The sequence below is a fragment of the Kryptolebias marmoratus genome, linkage group LG5 (assembly GCF_001649575.2).
Source record: "Kryptolebias marmoratus isolate JLee-2015 linkage group LG5, ASM164957v2, whole genome shotgun sequence".
Classification (NCBI taxonomy): domain Eukaryota; kingdom Metazoa; phylum Chordata; class Actinopteri; order Cyprinodontiformes; family Rivulidae; genus Kryptolebias; species Kryptolebias marmoratus.
In genome coordinates, this window is record NC_051434.1 from 22,964,889 (window position 1) to 22,981,219 (window position 16,331).

Here is a 16,331-nt window from a genome sequence, read left to right on the forward strand (position 1 = left end):
ATCATCAAAATTAAACAAAATAAACATTTGAAATATATGAGTTTGTATGTAATGTATGAATATAATATACAAGTTTCACTTTTTAAATGGAATTACTGAAATCAATTTACTTTTTCATGATATTCTAATTTTATGACCAGCACCTGTAATCACACCATGAAGACCATGCTATATATAAGTGTAGTTATTTGGGCACACTTTAAAAGTTTAGTCCCTTTTACTAAAGCAAATACAGTTTCACGAGATGTCATGTGTCTGTCCAGAATCCAGTTTCTTTTCTACTGCCAGGTGTTTGGATTTGTTAGCTAATTTAACTTTGAGAATTCAAGCAGACTTTCCAGTTGTACACAAAGGTAGATGACTGATTTTTTTTGTTTTCTATCATTCTTTGTGCAGGTCATGTTATAACCTACACAGGGAGTAATAGAACACAAATCATCAACACACAAAATAAATCTACCATTTGTTTCAATCTGTTCACAACCAGACGCATCAATATTATCATGACTTGGACCTTTCCTTCACAATGCTAAACAAAAAAAGCAATTTATTTATTTATTGTCAGATGTTTGCTGAACCCCCGCAGTCAGTTAAATGCTGAATTTGTCAAACATACTTCAACATGCATGTCCACGCACAACCCAATGGCCCACAGCACATAAGATATGGCCACATTTTTCCTACAGCTGCACTATAGCTGTTCCCTATAGTCTGTTTTTGGTGTTCAGACAGTCTTTTTGCCACTCTGATGAGCGTACAAAGGAGTTAAAAAGGGGGTAGAGAGGTGTGACTAAACTGAGCATCATGGGTTTGACCACTAACAGAAACGTTCAGCCCCCCCCCTGACGCTGGTATATGCCTTGAAACCGGCCCATGCATAAAAAGGTTATTAAAAGAATTCATCAGGAAAACTGATCAGCTGTCCCATGTTACAGTTTAACGAGTGACCTAAAATAACAGTGACATTTAAAAAAAAGAAGCTACCAAACTGATACAGATGACTTCTTTGAATGTTTAAGAGTTTACCAATGATAAAAAGAATTACTCACAGTCTGAGAGGTTCGATGGTGACAGGAAGCGAGAAGCGCACGTTACCCTCCTCCGGCTCTTCAGTGAAATCTAAAATCTCAAACAGCTGTGAATGAGCCCTCTGGGAACTGTCTGGGTTGGGCTGAACTGGTCTGGGGCTTGCCAGGGCTTTCTGTATACGGATGTGGAGAGGGATATGTGGAGGCTGGTTGGGAGGCTCTGTTGTTGGGCTGGGGGGGTCAGTTTGCACAGTAGGCACAGGACCAGAGAACGGCTGGAGAGGCTTGACCCTGGGAGGAGATGGAGGGATGTGGGATGGAAGCGAGGGGGGAGACTCGCTACACATCTGGGGAACTGCGGCATGTGTCTTGTCCTCACTGTTTTCTGATTTAGAGACTGCAGGGGGCACCAGAACAGGGGCAGTGGCAGAAGACTCTGGGACCTGGCTGGGAGGAGAAGGGTCCACTGAATGACGCTTGGTGACCGGAGTCATCCTCTTCGGTGGGGTGGGGGGAGAGTGCCTAGAGGGTGCTGGGACCACAATCACACCGCTGCCAGGCTGAGAAAACTCTGCTGTGAACAAAAAGAGGAAAAAATGACACTTGTTATTAAGATACATGCTTACAAGCAAAACTCAGTGACAGTGTTCAGATATGGAGGCAAATAGCTAAACAGTGACATTAGTCTTATTAAAAAGAACAAGCAAAAATAAAATCTGAATTTTGGTCAGTTAGAAATGTTCTGTTATTCCCAGGCTGGCAGATGAGTCAACACACAGTTAGACATGGTATTAAAAGTATTAAGTGTTCACATTCAGTTCACTCGGGTATTTTCATGCTACGGCTGCATTCACAACAAATTAGTGGAGCTAAAACCAGTTTGCTGGCTGAAAACACATGCAGAACATGTTTGGTGTTAAAATGGATCAGCACCACCGGTCTGCAGGCTTCAACAGGCTGGACTGAGCTCCAGCTGGTTGCAGAGTACCTGTACAGGTCTGGCAAGCCCTGTGGCGAAGGTCCACGGGCAGAGAAAGGTACAGGCTGAGCGCGCCCTGCCCACTCCAGCTGCTCCAGTAACAAGGCTGCCTGACATGACAGCCCCTGTTCAGGGAGGAAGCTGGCAAAAATGAGTGGAGATGTCAGGGAGGGGGCTGGGTTTACATTCCAAACTGGGAGATAAGTACAAAACCAGGGCTTAGATAATGTTCATCCTGGCTTTACACTGTCCAGAAGCAGAGGACACGCCTTCAGAAGAAGTTCAACTTTAAAGGAAATGTGGTGCCTCTTGATGATACTAACGTTTACACCCTGCTCACTTCTAGGAAACTTTGCTCAAATCCAAACTCCATAATCCTGACTTACTGGTCAGAGTGTACTTGGTGACTCACAAATGACAGAAACCATTCCTCATGACGACGCTTTATGACCGTTTCTAGTAACGCAGGTGAAACTACAAACAAATACACGTGTATGAATTGTCCAATACACAAACACAAAGGTCACAACCAACTAGCTGCACTGACAGAAAACTGCCAGGCTATTTGTAACGGTGTGAAATTGTGACTTCAGCCAACAAACAGCAGAGGAATGTTTCACTGCAGACACTGACACAGCTGGGATGGGCTGTAAACAAGAACAGCTGTGGCAGGCTGGGACAAAGGATAGGAAAACTAAAAAGCCAATCAGAAAGGTTGTATAAAAGCTGAGAGGGCAAGCTGATGCATATCTCTTCTTCAGGAAACAGTCAGCTGAACAAGTGGCAACATTGCTGACAAAAGAAAAGCTACACAGCAACAGGTCTTAGCTTGCTGTCAGCTGAGACTTCATACCAGACAGCTCGGAAAAACAATCACATGGAGGTCGCAACACTGGTGGTTAACAGCTTCATGTTCACAACTTTCCATCCTTCAAAACTCTAATTCGAATAATGTGCAACAGCTACTACTTGCATTTAGCCAAAAAAGTGATCAGCTCTTCAATCACAATAACAAATACCATATCAGACCACTAGGTTGTTCTTCTGCTAGTTGGTTTACAACACAGCCTGACCTCGAGATCTCATAGATTTAATGATTATTTGCTTTTAGCTGTCCCAAGGTCCAGGTTAGATCCCAGAGGAGATCAGGCCTTTGCAGCTGTAGCTCCTGAACATGTCACACAGGCTTCAACTCTCAGTGTTCCTCTAGGGTGGGGGGAGTAAAATCAGGAGATGGAAATACGTCAAAACAACAGAAATAAAAAGACTTGTAGGAAAAAAAGGGCTAAATAAATTAAAGAGATAAACAGTACAATTTAAATAATGATCTTAAAAAATTTGATTTGTTGGAACTGAAAACAAATAATCGTAAAAAAGTAAAGTTCTTCTTTTTGAAATTAATTGGTGCATTTTAAGCATATTATTTGGCCTTTTATTTATTTATTAATTAAATCTTTTACATTTGATTCTGTCAGTTTTAGTCCTCCATAGGGCTCCTTGGTGTTATTGGACCTTCAGGTGAACCAGGAGGAGGGGGAGCAGCAGGAGGAGCTCTCCCCCTCCAGGTGAACTGGGAGGAGCAGCAGGAGGAGCTCTCCTCCTCCAGGTGAACCGAGAGGAGCAGCAGGAGGAGCTCTCCTCCTCCAGGTGAACCGGGAGGAGCAGCAGGAGGAGCTCTCCTCCTCCAGGTGAACCGGGAGGAGGGGGAGCAGCAGAGAAAGGGCTGCCATCAGAACCACTCTCAGGTTTTTGCTCTCTGTCTGCTGGCGGGGGTGTTTGTTCACCTGCGTGGGGGCGTGCACACCTGACTGTGTGTGTCAGCGGCAGAGACGCTGAATATGAACTATGTTTTGGCCCTTTTTTTTTTGCCATTTTGGCGCGTCATAATTTGGAGGAGCAACAACAGAAATAGCTCTGGATGTGATCTGGCGTTATTTCAATTGAAGTGAAATTCTTGGTCTGGTTGGCAGGATGGAGCGCTCCCTGGATAATGGTAGGGCATGACAGATAAAATTATCCCATCATTTGTTTTCATGTGTTTTTTTATCTTCTGAGCTTTGTTGTTACTTCTATTATCATTTTATGTACAGCACTTTGGCCAACAGCAGTTGTTCTTAAATGTGCTTCAATAAACTTCACTTGAATGGAACATGACACACCAGTCCTTAAACTTCTGCACCGACTCCCTGTTTGTAAAAGGATAGACTTTTAAAGTGTGTTATTGGTCTCCAAAGAATGGAAAAGTCTCAGTTACTTGCCCGGCATGAATCATCGAGACTCTTGGTACAGAAATGTTTAAGCTTCCAAACCACAAAATAACAGCAACACAAACTTGTGACCACAAATAACTTTGGTTAAAGTATGCAAACATTACCATTATACCAATTACACAATGGTTATAGTGGCAGAAACCAACATTAGACTATTTTAACACGTTTCATTTCTCATAACAATTACAGCAAACAGGGTAATTACCTCTGTCAAGAATCAGTGTTTTCTGTTGTTTTGTTCACAAAATTACTTAAAAACTAATGAACAGATTTTGTGGAAATTTTCAGCAAATGATGGGGTTGTCACAAGAAACTATTACATTTTGGTGGAACAGACTATTTTTTAATAATGCTATGGCCTCTGCGGTGGTTTGTGCTCCGAGTGATTCTAGTCAGCAAATTCATCTTCAGACCCAAACTTTGATATTCTGATATCTCTAGTTGGATCCCAACCCCAACCCCCTCGGGTCGTCAGAGACAGGTTTCCTCAGTGATCTCAGGACCAGAACGAAGCAAGTAGACTCCAAGACTGCCTGAGACATGCAGGATCAAGTCTAAAAACAGTTTACTGCAGCTTTCCTACAAATGTGAACCTTTATTTTTATTCATTTAACACTTAAATGTTTTCCTTCTAAGTCATTTACTTGTTTACAGCTGTTTGGTTTTATCGTTTCTTTCTATGCAATGCTCAAATTTGAATGCAAGTTTTCAACTTTTCTTTTTATTGAAATTCTTTTTAATGCATTTCTCTGTATCAATCAAGCACTTTGAACTGCCTTGTGTATGAAAGCTTGCCTCATCCGAAAGGTTGTTCCTGGTAGGTTTTATATGAGGGGAAGTACAGAAGTTCCTTTTGTAAATCAAAACTGCTTTACATATGAACTTAAAATCCAAATATATTTAATAACTATTACATTAAATATTATGTAAAGTATATTGTCACTGTGTTTAGAATCTGTTGACTGTTCTTTTTATTATGCTTTCTTGTAATATTTAAACATGCTCAAAATAAAACCTTAATAAATAAAAAAACCTCAGTTTCTGGTGGACGTTCTCACCATGTAGCAGGGCCTCAAAGTTAAATTTACAATTTTTATTTGATGCAACTAAAACCTCAGCGAACAGCAGCAAAGACAACATGCATTCTGAGCGAATACTGCAGAAGAATGTTGGGTCTGTTACTAGTTTTTCAGAGGAGGGGTGATTTGTTGGATCAACAGCTGGATCACAGAGGGGCTTCAATATAAACTGTGTTTGACTTCAAAACAAAACAAAACAGTGGGAGTGAAACTCACCAAGCACTGCAGGGCTGCTGAAGCGGTTGGCAGGTTTGGGTGGAGGGGCAGGAGGCTGCTTGGCATGGGGAGGGATGGGGGGAGGTGTGGTAAAGTCAGCTGGAGAAGCAGCACTGGGGGGATGAGGTGGGGGTTCGATTATTAAGGACACTGTCCTCAGTGGCTTGGAAATAGGTACTTCAACAGAGGAGGAAGAGGAGGTGGAGGAAGAAGAGGAAGAGGATGAAGCGGAGGGGGTTGGACTTCTGGCAGACTCAAGAGGAAGACCAGCAGGGAATTTAGGAGGGAGCAAAGCCTGCCTGGGTGGGGGAGGTTCCTGTTGGGAGTCTTGCATCGGATGAGGGTCAGGGGCAAAGCAGACACCAAGAGACTCTACAGAGACGGGTGCACATACACACAAACAAGCTGTCATTAAACAAGGCTTCAAACACAGAGCTTTGGAAAACTATGTAAACAGGAAACACACACAACATGGAGGCAGAAGCTGAGCTGAAGAGCCAGCTCTGAGTCATTACCAACTCACTCAGCAGGCATGAAGGAAGCTCTGAGATGCACAGCACAGTATCTTTATCTTATACTTAATCAGGAATCAGAACAGCTGATGTGCGCAACACTTTGCCTATGGCCACCTGCATGAACTCACACACACAGACTCAGTGGAGACTATTGAACACAATACACCCTATTTCCAAAAAAGTTGGGACATTGTGTGTTTGCAAGTATCATAAACCCATATTTTATTCACTATGGAACATTGTAAACATTGTAAGCTGTCAATCTCACACAGAGAGAGGCAGCAGCATTTCCATTTCACACAATGTCTCAACTGTTTAGGAACTGGGATGGTAATCTAAGTTCAACAGTCTATGTCTGAGTGTTTCATGTTACCAAAGAAACAAAAACCTTCCTATGAGAAGGTTCAGCTTTGAGGACTTCACTGAAAATGAGTAACTCTGATTTTGCAGGAAAATGAAAGGGTTTAGAGAGCTCTACAACTACTAAATGACAGAGCACTTTTTCATCAAGAGATATCTTACCTGTGCGACTTCGGAATTCTACAGGTTTGTCATATCTGGGCAGTGTGGTCCTTCGGACTTCAGCTGAGGAACTGCTCTGTAGATGAGGAAGCAGGTCAGTTTCAGGGAGGTCCTGGCTGGTCTTGGCTTTAGCATACGAGTCATCCCAAGACCGCTGACCCACTGGTCTCCTCTTCTTTTCAGGTTCTCTTTCATCCACCCTCTCTCTCTCATTGCGATCCCTCCTTTCTTTTTCAACTCGATCCCTTCGATCTTTTTCATCCCGATCTCTGTCCTTCCTTTCTCTCTCATCTCGATCCCTTCTCTCTTTCTCATCACGATCCCTCCTTTCCCTTTCCTCTCGAATCGTCCTCTCCTTCTCATCTCGGTCCTTCCTGTCTCTTTCATCCCGTTCTCGAGCCTTTTTCTCCCTCTCCTCCCGGTCCCTTCGCTCTCTTTCATCCTGTTCTCGATCCCTCTTTTCCCTCTCATCCCGATCTCTCTTCTCCCTCTCATCCCGATCTCGATCCCTTTTCTCCCTCTCAAACTGTTCTCGATCCCTCTTCTCCCTCTCATCCCGATCCCTTCGCTCTCTCTCATCCCGATCTCGTTCCCTTTTCTCCCTCTCATCCCGATCTCGATCCCTTTTCTCCCTCTCATCCCGATCTCGATCCCTCTTCTCCCTCTCATCCCGATCTCGATCCCTCTTCTCCCTCTCATCCCGATCCCGATCTCTATCCCTCTTCTCCCTCTCATCCCGATCTCGATCCCTCTTCTCCCTCTCATCTCGATCTCGATCCCTCTTCTCCCTCTCGTCCCGATCCCTCCTCTCTCGAATGTCTCTGTCTGTCCGTTCATCTCTTCTCTCTCTGACTTCTCTGCGGTATCTATCGTCTGGTGGCACTCCTCGAGGAAGAGATCCGCTTTTCTTTTCAGTATCTGATGAAAGACGACTTCGCCTGTCCACATCCACAGAGAGCCCTGCATGAAAGTCCACATCCAGAGGTGGCCTGCTAGTTCGAGAAGCATCCGATGGAGCTCTACTTCGCCGCTCATCTCCCTGAGGCGCCTTGATAAGACTCTCCTTGACGTCAGCCTCCCTTTGAGAAATTCTGTCTATGTCCATTGATACAGGGTGTCCATTTTTTAATGATGGAGCTTTGGAATGGTTCACATCAGTGCTTTCTATTCATGTTGAGGTAAACAAAACATGCGTCATTACAAAGAACTAATTTGCTTTTTGTTTTTAGGATATCAATGAACAAAACCAGCTTCAATTCTACCTACCATTCTCAGGGATTTCCCTTAAAACCCCCTTGTCAATAAGCTCTTGGCGAGACTTCCTGACAGAAATTCTTCTTTCCAAAGCTAAGAAAGAGGAGATGGAAAATAAATCAAGCAAAACATTACAAACACGTACAAAAAAACGTACCCGGCATACCTTTAGATGTTTCTGTGAACTTGTCACTTGGCTTCTTCTTCTTCCATTTCCAGGGCTTCTTGAAGAACTTTCCCATTTTGGACAATTTGCCTTTATGTTTAGTTGGAGGTGTTCTGTCACCCGAGTTTCCTTCTTCAGCCCCTGCTGTAGTCTGTTGCAGGTCAACCTCCTGGTCTGCATCAACATAACATGGAAAAAAAAAGGACAATGACTGACCTGAGGAAACACAGAAAGCCATATAAATAACTGTTTGACGCCAAAATAAATGGAAGTACAACCAACTACCAAAAAATACTGACATTAAGGGACATTTTAATAAGTGTGAACTTTTTTGTAATCATCACATAATCGCTTCAGTTATTAAGGGTTTGGTGTAGACCAATGAATAAAACAAACCCATAAATAAAATCAGCAATATAGTACACTTCCACTATTTTGTGGGGCTCTATGAAATCTGTTTAATTCATTTTCTAATTTTTGTTTTTAAATTTACCCAATTCAGTTTTTTATGAATTAAATTATAATAATAAAGCTTGTAGATGTTCTTCAAAATAAGACTCTAACCCAGTCATAACTTAGAATATAACGAAAGTAAGTCCCAAATTAAAAAAAGTTCATGTTTGTTGGAGTTTTGTGCAGTAGTTGTAGTAGTAGCTGCAAAATCTGGTTGTTTTTACAGTTTATGGTGATCATTTAATTGTAATAACACAAGTTCCTAACATATTTTATGACAACCTTCCTTGAGATTATCACCATTTAAAAATCATGAGTTTAATCTGCAGACTTGTAAGTTTAATTTCATGACACTTGCTCTTAGCCTGTGATTTCAGATAACACTGCAGTAAGGTAGTATCACTAGTCGGGAAATCTAAATTGTGAGAAAAAAAAAAAGTAAATTTTCAGCTGCAGTCTCACTGAATTCTGAGTTTTTGCACCCAAGCAACCAGCGAGGGGTGTGTCAATTTTTTTAAATCACGGCCTATTTCCAGGTGAGCAATTTGCAAATCTGTATTCTAAGCCATGAATTTTGTTGCCCACCTGTGCCAACATCATACGTAGCTCGGCTCACTTTGTGCCCACTTTGGCAGCCCCCCCTGGGTTTATGATTTAATATACTGGAGTACTCTTGAGAAATGAAGCTAGACAGATTTGCACCGGTGTTTAATTCATCATTATGTAACTGCTGGCACGCTCAACACATTATTGTTGAATGTAACGTCATTTTTTTAAGCTGAACTTTCTGTGTTTTTAGTTTATTGGCAGAGAACAAGAGAACGGTTCTGAAAGAGTGACTCAAAACTTCGAAGATGACCTACTGCTTTTAAAAACCCTGGGCAATATCTGGGTATGAAACTACAAATAAAATTCTTTAGTGATGAGTCATAAGGCAGTATTTACTGCGTGCACAGCAGAGTATGGTGGCAGGAAGTGAGTAATCAGTCTGTACTGAAAATCTCTGAATGGACTCTTAAGCAGCAAAAATCTTTGAACAAAGGATTGAAAAAGGAAAAACATTCTTCTTTTAAGGTTGTTTATTACCTTACTTTTCTTATTCTTACAGGAACTTGGTAATAGAAGTGTATTGTTAAAATGTATGGTTGATTTTTAAAGTAAGAAAATGTTTCTCTTTTTGTAATGATACCATTGATTTATTATCTTTACAATTCTCTTAACATATACTCCTTAAATATTAGACAAAACAACAAAAATGTTCCTTAAAGGGCAGTCTAAAGACAACAATTCAAGCAAGCTTTTAATTTGCAAATAATAACAGTTCAACTTGCTGGCTCTTTGGGAAGACAAAGCAGTTCAGTGCAGATCTGAACTTTTAGTCAAACAAGTCCAAATTTAAAGTCTACTTAAGTGAAAGTTTATTGGAGGTTGAAGGAAAAAGTAAAGCCAACACAAATACCAGGTTAATGAATAATATTTAGTCCTAAACAATATGATGGATTTCATTCAGAGAATAGGATTTAAGTTGATGGTGCTACAAGTGTGAATTCAAATTCTGTTCACATGAATCTGTTCAGTAACGACTTATAAGTTGTGTTTTTGTGTCAACTAGAAGAACAGAATATTTTGTTGGTGGTTTGTGATATGCCAAGTTGTTAAAGAATAGTTTGAAAAGTCTGAATTGTGCTACAGCTCATGGTGAGATGCATAGTGCCTATGAAAAGTATCCATCCGCTTCGATGTCTCAGGCGTTTATTGCTGTCCTAAATCAATTATGGTCAAATGGCACTCCTTTACAATTTTTTAAATATGGGACACATGTAAATCTACCAAGAGTGGGCCGTCCTGACAAACTGAGTGACCGTGAAGAAGGAGAACAGTGGGAGAGACCACCAGGACACCTGTGACTCTCTGAAGGAGGTCCAAGCTTCAGCAGGTGAGATGAGAGAGACTGTTGTCCAGGTTCTTCACCAGTCTGAGCTTCATGGAGACGGGCAAGAAACTCAGATTAAACCTCAAAGAGAGTTTGGCAAAGACGTTGCCATAAACCTGTCCCTTGGATCTACTGCAGACACAACTGAAAGCAGATGTTCACTTTTCCCCACCCCCTCACATTAAATCAGATTCAACTTTGCCTGTTTTAGGTCAGTAAAGATTCCCAAAATTATTTAGATGTGTTAAATGCCAGAATAATGAGAGAGAGAATTTTTAGGACAATTGTTTATTACTTTTTCAAAGTCACAAGTTTATTTGCACCAAGATTACTCTGCCTTTAAACAATCTGGGAAGTCCAGATGATGAGGTCATGATTGGTTAGTTGACAACATTTGAGGGACACCTGTGGATGTACTTTAGAGTAACCCTAACACTGCACAGTATTCAAATTCATCACAATATCAATGAGCGCAATAGCAATATTGCAAAGGACTTCTTAGACTGCAATAAATCACAGGCCATTATATTTACCTGAACATGCCACATTAATTATACATAAGTACAAGCACCATGGGAATGTCCTCCCATCATACCTGCTCAGGAAGGAGACAGCTTTTGGGTTTCCAAGATGAATGTGTTTTGGTATAAAATGTGTCCTCGTACACATTTTTGCTTCCCTCACCACGACCAGACATTTTTATTAAACAGTACACACCACTTGGACTCCACAGCCCCGAAGAGCTACCTGTGAAGTTCTTCATGAATTTGACTATCGTTTTAAGTTCATAGATATAATAAGTTTTGCTGGGACAGCTGTATTCTCTAATAGCCTCTGCCAGCTGTTTCTCAGCAGAGCAGTAGAAGCTAAACGCCTTCATTAAAGCTCACTGGTCTTTCTGCATAAACACACCCACAACAAGTTCTGACCAATCACACACTACTTGGAGCACATCCCTGTATGAAAAAGTTAGGCCAGGGCCTTGTGTCATGAAGTGGCCAACAAAGCTGCTATTAAAACAATTTTCATCACACAACCATGTGAATGAGAGACGATTTAGTGACGTCTTATGGAGTATGATAACAGCTTTAGTTACACCAGTTCTGTCAAGAGCAATGGGACAAGCTTGTGGAAGGAAACCCAAAACATCTGAGAAAAATGATACAATTTGAGAGCCAATAATCAGGGTATATTGATAATAAGAAAAAGGAAGGAAGGATATTCCCATCCGTTATACTGAGTGCTCTGTGTCAGTTTCTTCAATAAACATGTTGCATAATGGCACAAGGTTGTTCAGTCACTAATATAATATCTGTCTGACTGATGCAGATTAAATAAGGCTTTGAACTACTAAATTTCATCAACTATTATATAATATTAACCAGTATGAGATTCTGACAATATGATAACTTTAAGCAAATATGCCATGATATTATGATATTCTAAGAAAAATATAAAAGGATTATTTATTTGCTTTTATTTAAAAACATTTGCAAATATTACTACAGCTGCCTAAATAGTATCACAAACTTTCTTTAATGATATTACAGTATGGGTACAATAGTGTAATATCATAATACTTATTCATTTGTCATTAATTTATGTTCAGGCACTGATCCAAATAAGGAGATTAACAGAAGTCAACATTTTAGCAGTCACTCTGTTTAAAATCAGTATCAGCTACACTTAAGAACCAAAATGTGATCAGCTTTTTTATTTGTAATATTTGGTATATGCTGATTACTTATGGAACTAAAGTTTTCTCTTTAAGAGACAGTTTTACAATTGGTGGACTGTTCTGGACTTTAAAAATTAGATATGTTTCTCTTCAAGAAAATAACAAGGAACAAACTGTCCTCTTCCTTTATCAGATCCACAAGATACATGGCCGACCAGATTTGTTTATAACTCTAAAAGTATTTGCTCTTATTGCACAGAATATTACTTCTTCTCTACTGCACTGCTCTTTGAAAAGAAACGCTTAGTGCCTGACAAGTTAAGTTATTAGCATCTGTAGAAAGCCTGCTGGAGGCTGTTTATTTTTCCTGCCGACAAGCTAACTTTTGTAGCTTGTTGCAAACTTTTGTTTAAAAACCATGTTATCTTCAAAAGCAAGATAGGTGTTTCTCTGGTAAACAAGCCAACATTGACTGGGTTATTCGCCAGGATGAAACGTAGAACCAACCAATGTCTTTTCTTAAAACTATTTTCTAGTTACCTTAAAGAGTGGAACTGGTTAGAGAACTAAAAAAAGGACACTAGATGTTACCTTACAGAAAGACTCGAGACTAATCAATGAGAATCAAAGCTGACAGGTGATTACCAAAACAAAGCAGGCTCTTGGTTGCACATGACATGTAGACATGTCCAGGTCAGTGAACTTGGCTGTGGAAGAGTGGGGTGTCAATAAACCAGGAGAACACTCATGTGGCTTGACTACAACAAAAGCAATGTGTATAACTATCCTAGAGAAAAAAAATCTGCTTCAAATACCAACTCCTAACAGGCAAGTTGGAGCCTGTAAGGTTTGCATTTATGAATGAACTCTAAAACAAACCGTACCAATAAAAGGGACATGCTTCTGTAAAAAGATTAGCCTCTTAAATCAATCTAATAAAAGCATAAAATGCACTAACCAGATACTACTAGTGCAACTCCCTGCTGTCCTGTGGTCAAAGTGTCCATATGACTCATGTCAATCACATGACATGCTGATACCAACTATGCAGAACAGCAAACCACAGTCAAAAATACATCAAGCAAGGAGAGCAAATATGTAACTAGAGGGATGTTGTTGAGTAACATAAAGAGCAAACGTGACTTCGACCCGAGTGTCAGAAGGTGTACAATGGTTGGGAGGAGACTGAATGCAGCCAGCTTTACCAAGCTGCTGGATAACTGTAAAACCAGCAAAAACCTTTTCTAAATGTCTCAACTAAATTTATTTTAGTAGAAATATGAGTAGATCCGCTGTCATTTGCTTCCCTGTGCCCTTTAATCTCGGTTTGACAAACTACCACAGGAAGATGGAGAGAAGTTTGCGAATTTCACAATCACCACATTCCATCTGCACACATTTTTCCTGCACCTGTCTGTGCTTGCCGCCCTCCTGTTTCTCGTTGCTCTGAAAGCACCTGTTCATATTTAAGATCTTGATGTCTTTGTTTGTTGAAAATAAAAGTCCACCTGACAGGCTGTACAAAAGTATGAGCCCATGGCCTCAGACTCACCAGTGTTGGGATAGGCTGGTTGCTGGGCCACAGACTCGCTGCTAGCACTGTGTCCCATGCTACGGCTCCTGTCCCCACCGACCCGCCAGAGGCTGCCTCTCCTGAGGCCCGTGGCAGGAAAAGAAAACCTTAGACCGCTTTGCTTCTCTCTGGGTGGACACCGCTTCTGTATCTACAAACCATCCTGACTGCCCTCTCCAGGCTGCACAGTCCTGCCCTCCCCCTTCCTTCAGCCAGTGTTAGTCTTCTCGCTTTAAAACGCAGACACGCTCTCCCTCTCAGCACTTAGGTCCCTCCCTGACTTTATATATAAGGTGCGTCAAGAGGTAACGCGGAAGTCTAAGATGCCATTCATTCCCAAGAGCATAGTGTTCAGGCGCAAAGTTCACAGCAAGCAAGCTTTGAGGTTTGACTTTTCCGGCTACCAGGCCTTGAAGGATTTACAAAATGATCCCCCCACCCCACCCCACCCCCACCCTCTGCCATTAGAAGCAGTTTACGAACTGACAACAGTGCTCACTGAAGAGAGAGGGGGGCGGGCTCTGCAGGGTGAGGTAATTTGAGAAGTGAAAGGTGAGCCAGGCTGAGGTGGCGCTCACAGCCAGAGTACAGGAAGTGACACAGTTCAGGTGTACTGCGACTCTCTGGGGGCTGTCACTTTAAACCAGAACATAAAGTGCAAAAGGCTCAGTTTTTACTGTGTCCAGTTTCAGAAGGTTTAATTCAATTTGAAAAATGCATCAAATTAAAAGGCCTGCTCTGCACCATCTCTTTAAATGCTCCTGTAAAACTCACAGAAGTGGACAAAACATTCAAACTGTCGAGCAAAGCAGAAACAGGAGAGTCTGGCTGTCTGTCCTGAACATTTTCATCAGTTAGATACAAACAGATTGTGGAGGCTGAACAAGAACAAACTACAATAATAATAATTTACAGTCACTGATGGGGGGCGTGGGGGGGCTCAGCAGGTAAAACAATGCATTTTAATAATCTGTCAATCATGTTTTTTTTTTTTTTGTCAAACTGACTTCTACATCACCATTGCTCCCTCTACAGGTCACTTAAAGTTACAACACAACAGCACAAATGACAGGAATGACAGGAATGACAGGAATGCAAGACCACACGGCAGCTTTTTAGTCCTGGGCAGTATGTAGGACAACAAGGACTAATCAACTCAGATATATTTTCACGGGACTGATCCCTGAGTGTTACTGAAACCTTAATGAGTCTGAAAGGACGTCATCATGACAACAGGAAACGAATATAATGCTTGTTGAATGTAAATAGAGAGCCAATAGGAATGCTGCTCCACAGAAACAGATTTGTTTTAGAGCACAAAAGGAAGTGTAGTTTATTTCTGGCTCAACCACAGGACCAGGCATTAAACTTCCCCATCTGGTCTCATGGTCCATTTATCAATAAAGTACTCCCCCCTCCCCCCTACTTCATCATAGCACATCAACAAATCAACTGTTCTACTAATCAAGTACTAAGCTTCCTTAAAGATCAAGAATGCTCTATATTTACCATCTAAGGGAAAGAAAATTTTACTCACAAATATATTGAGACTGAACAGCCATCCCAAGTGTTTAACCAACTGCACTCAGCAGAGAAATGAAGAGCCTGACTGTAGTGATAAGCAGAGTTTGTCAAATGACTGAGGTCAACGGTGAAACAGACCCAGGACCGCGTGGGGCTGTAAGAGAAACTGGCAGCTCTGCTGATGTGGAGGTGTGTGTTCAGGGTGAGGACCTATCAGGTGCTTTCAGTGAGAAACAGAACCATGTGGCACACAGCCAAGCTCTTAACCTCTGACTAAAATGTTCAAACATGACATCACCTAATGGCAATACTCATCAACATTCATTGTAGTGACTTGTTCTTAATAAAGACAAAAAAAAACAAAAAAACAAAACAAACCTAAGCCACTGAGGGGCTGCTGACTGCCACTTAACTGACGCGTCGTACATCTGGATCCAATGAATGAAAACTTGACGTTCTTATTACTATTGAGCATTTATTGATTGTGCGCTCTCAGACAAGATGTGATCCTTTTAAGCTGCACACTTACTATTTTAACTGTCAAGTTAAATCAATCCAAAAACAGCTCACAAACTGACGCAACAATCAGACAAGAACTACGACAACGACGGCAACGGTCAAAAACTGTTTCCGCCGCAATCAGCACACCTGCTGACAGGTTACCTGTGGCTCCATTTAACCCCACATGATGCCACCCACAGTGAGCTTTAGGTATTACACCAAAATAAATATAAACACAAACCCCAAACATATGGCTCTAATATTCAAAAATAAGATTATTCTATGTGATGCCAAAAACAAACAAACAACAACAAAAAAACAGACTTCAAAAAGTTTTTTTTTTTTTGTCCATTGTTTTTTCTTTTTTTAAATGCCAGCAATCACTCTGTAGGAAGATCAATGTCCAGCACCTCCAGATCTTTGGAAAACAAGTTTCATCTCAAGGTACTTGGTAAACTAAATCTAACAACCATTATTGCAAAATAAAGAATTTCACAGTTATTGAAGAACTTGAACAATTTCTGGAACAAAAAAAAACAACTGGAAAATGTTCCTTATTCATCTTGTATGTACTGTATATATATATATATATATATATATATATATATATATATATATATATATATATATATATATATAT

At 40.9% G+C, this 16,331-nt stretch overlaps 1 protein-coding gene across 9 annotated transcripts in view; it reads right to left on the minus strand.

Annotated features, from left to right (window-relative positions):
- phactr4a (phosphatase and actin regulator 4a) overlaps positions 1-16,331 on the minus strand; it is a 37,686-nt gene that overhangs the window by 10,385 nt on the left and 10,970 nt on the right. For 3 of the 9 annotated variants that reach the window (XM_017441631.3, XM_017441632.3, XM_017441633.3), the window contains exons 4-9: positions 8,030-8,203; positions 7,876-7,956; positions 6,610-7,773; positions 5,573-5,944; positions 2,017-2,148; positions 1,050-1,602 (exon numbers count right to left, since the gene is read on the minus strand). In XM_017441631.3, coding sequence (XP_017297120.1) covers positions 1,050-1,602; positions 2,017-2,148; positions 5,573-5,944; positions 6,610-7,773; positions 7,876-7,956; positions 8,030-8,203 — 2,476 coding nt within the window. Of the gene's footprint in view, positions 1-1,049; positions 1,603-2,016; positions 2,149-5,572; positions 5,945-6,609; positions 7,774-7,875; positions 7,957-8,029; positions 8,204-13,645; positions 13,911-16,331 lie in introns of those variants that run through there. The other 6 variants (XM_017441630.3, XM_017441629.3, XM_017441635.3 and 3 more) reach the window with 6 other exon arrangements.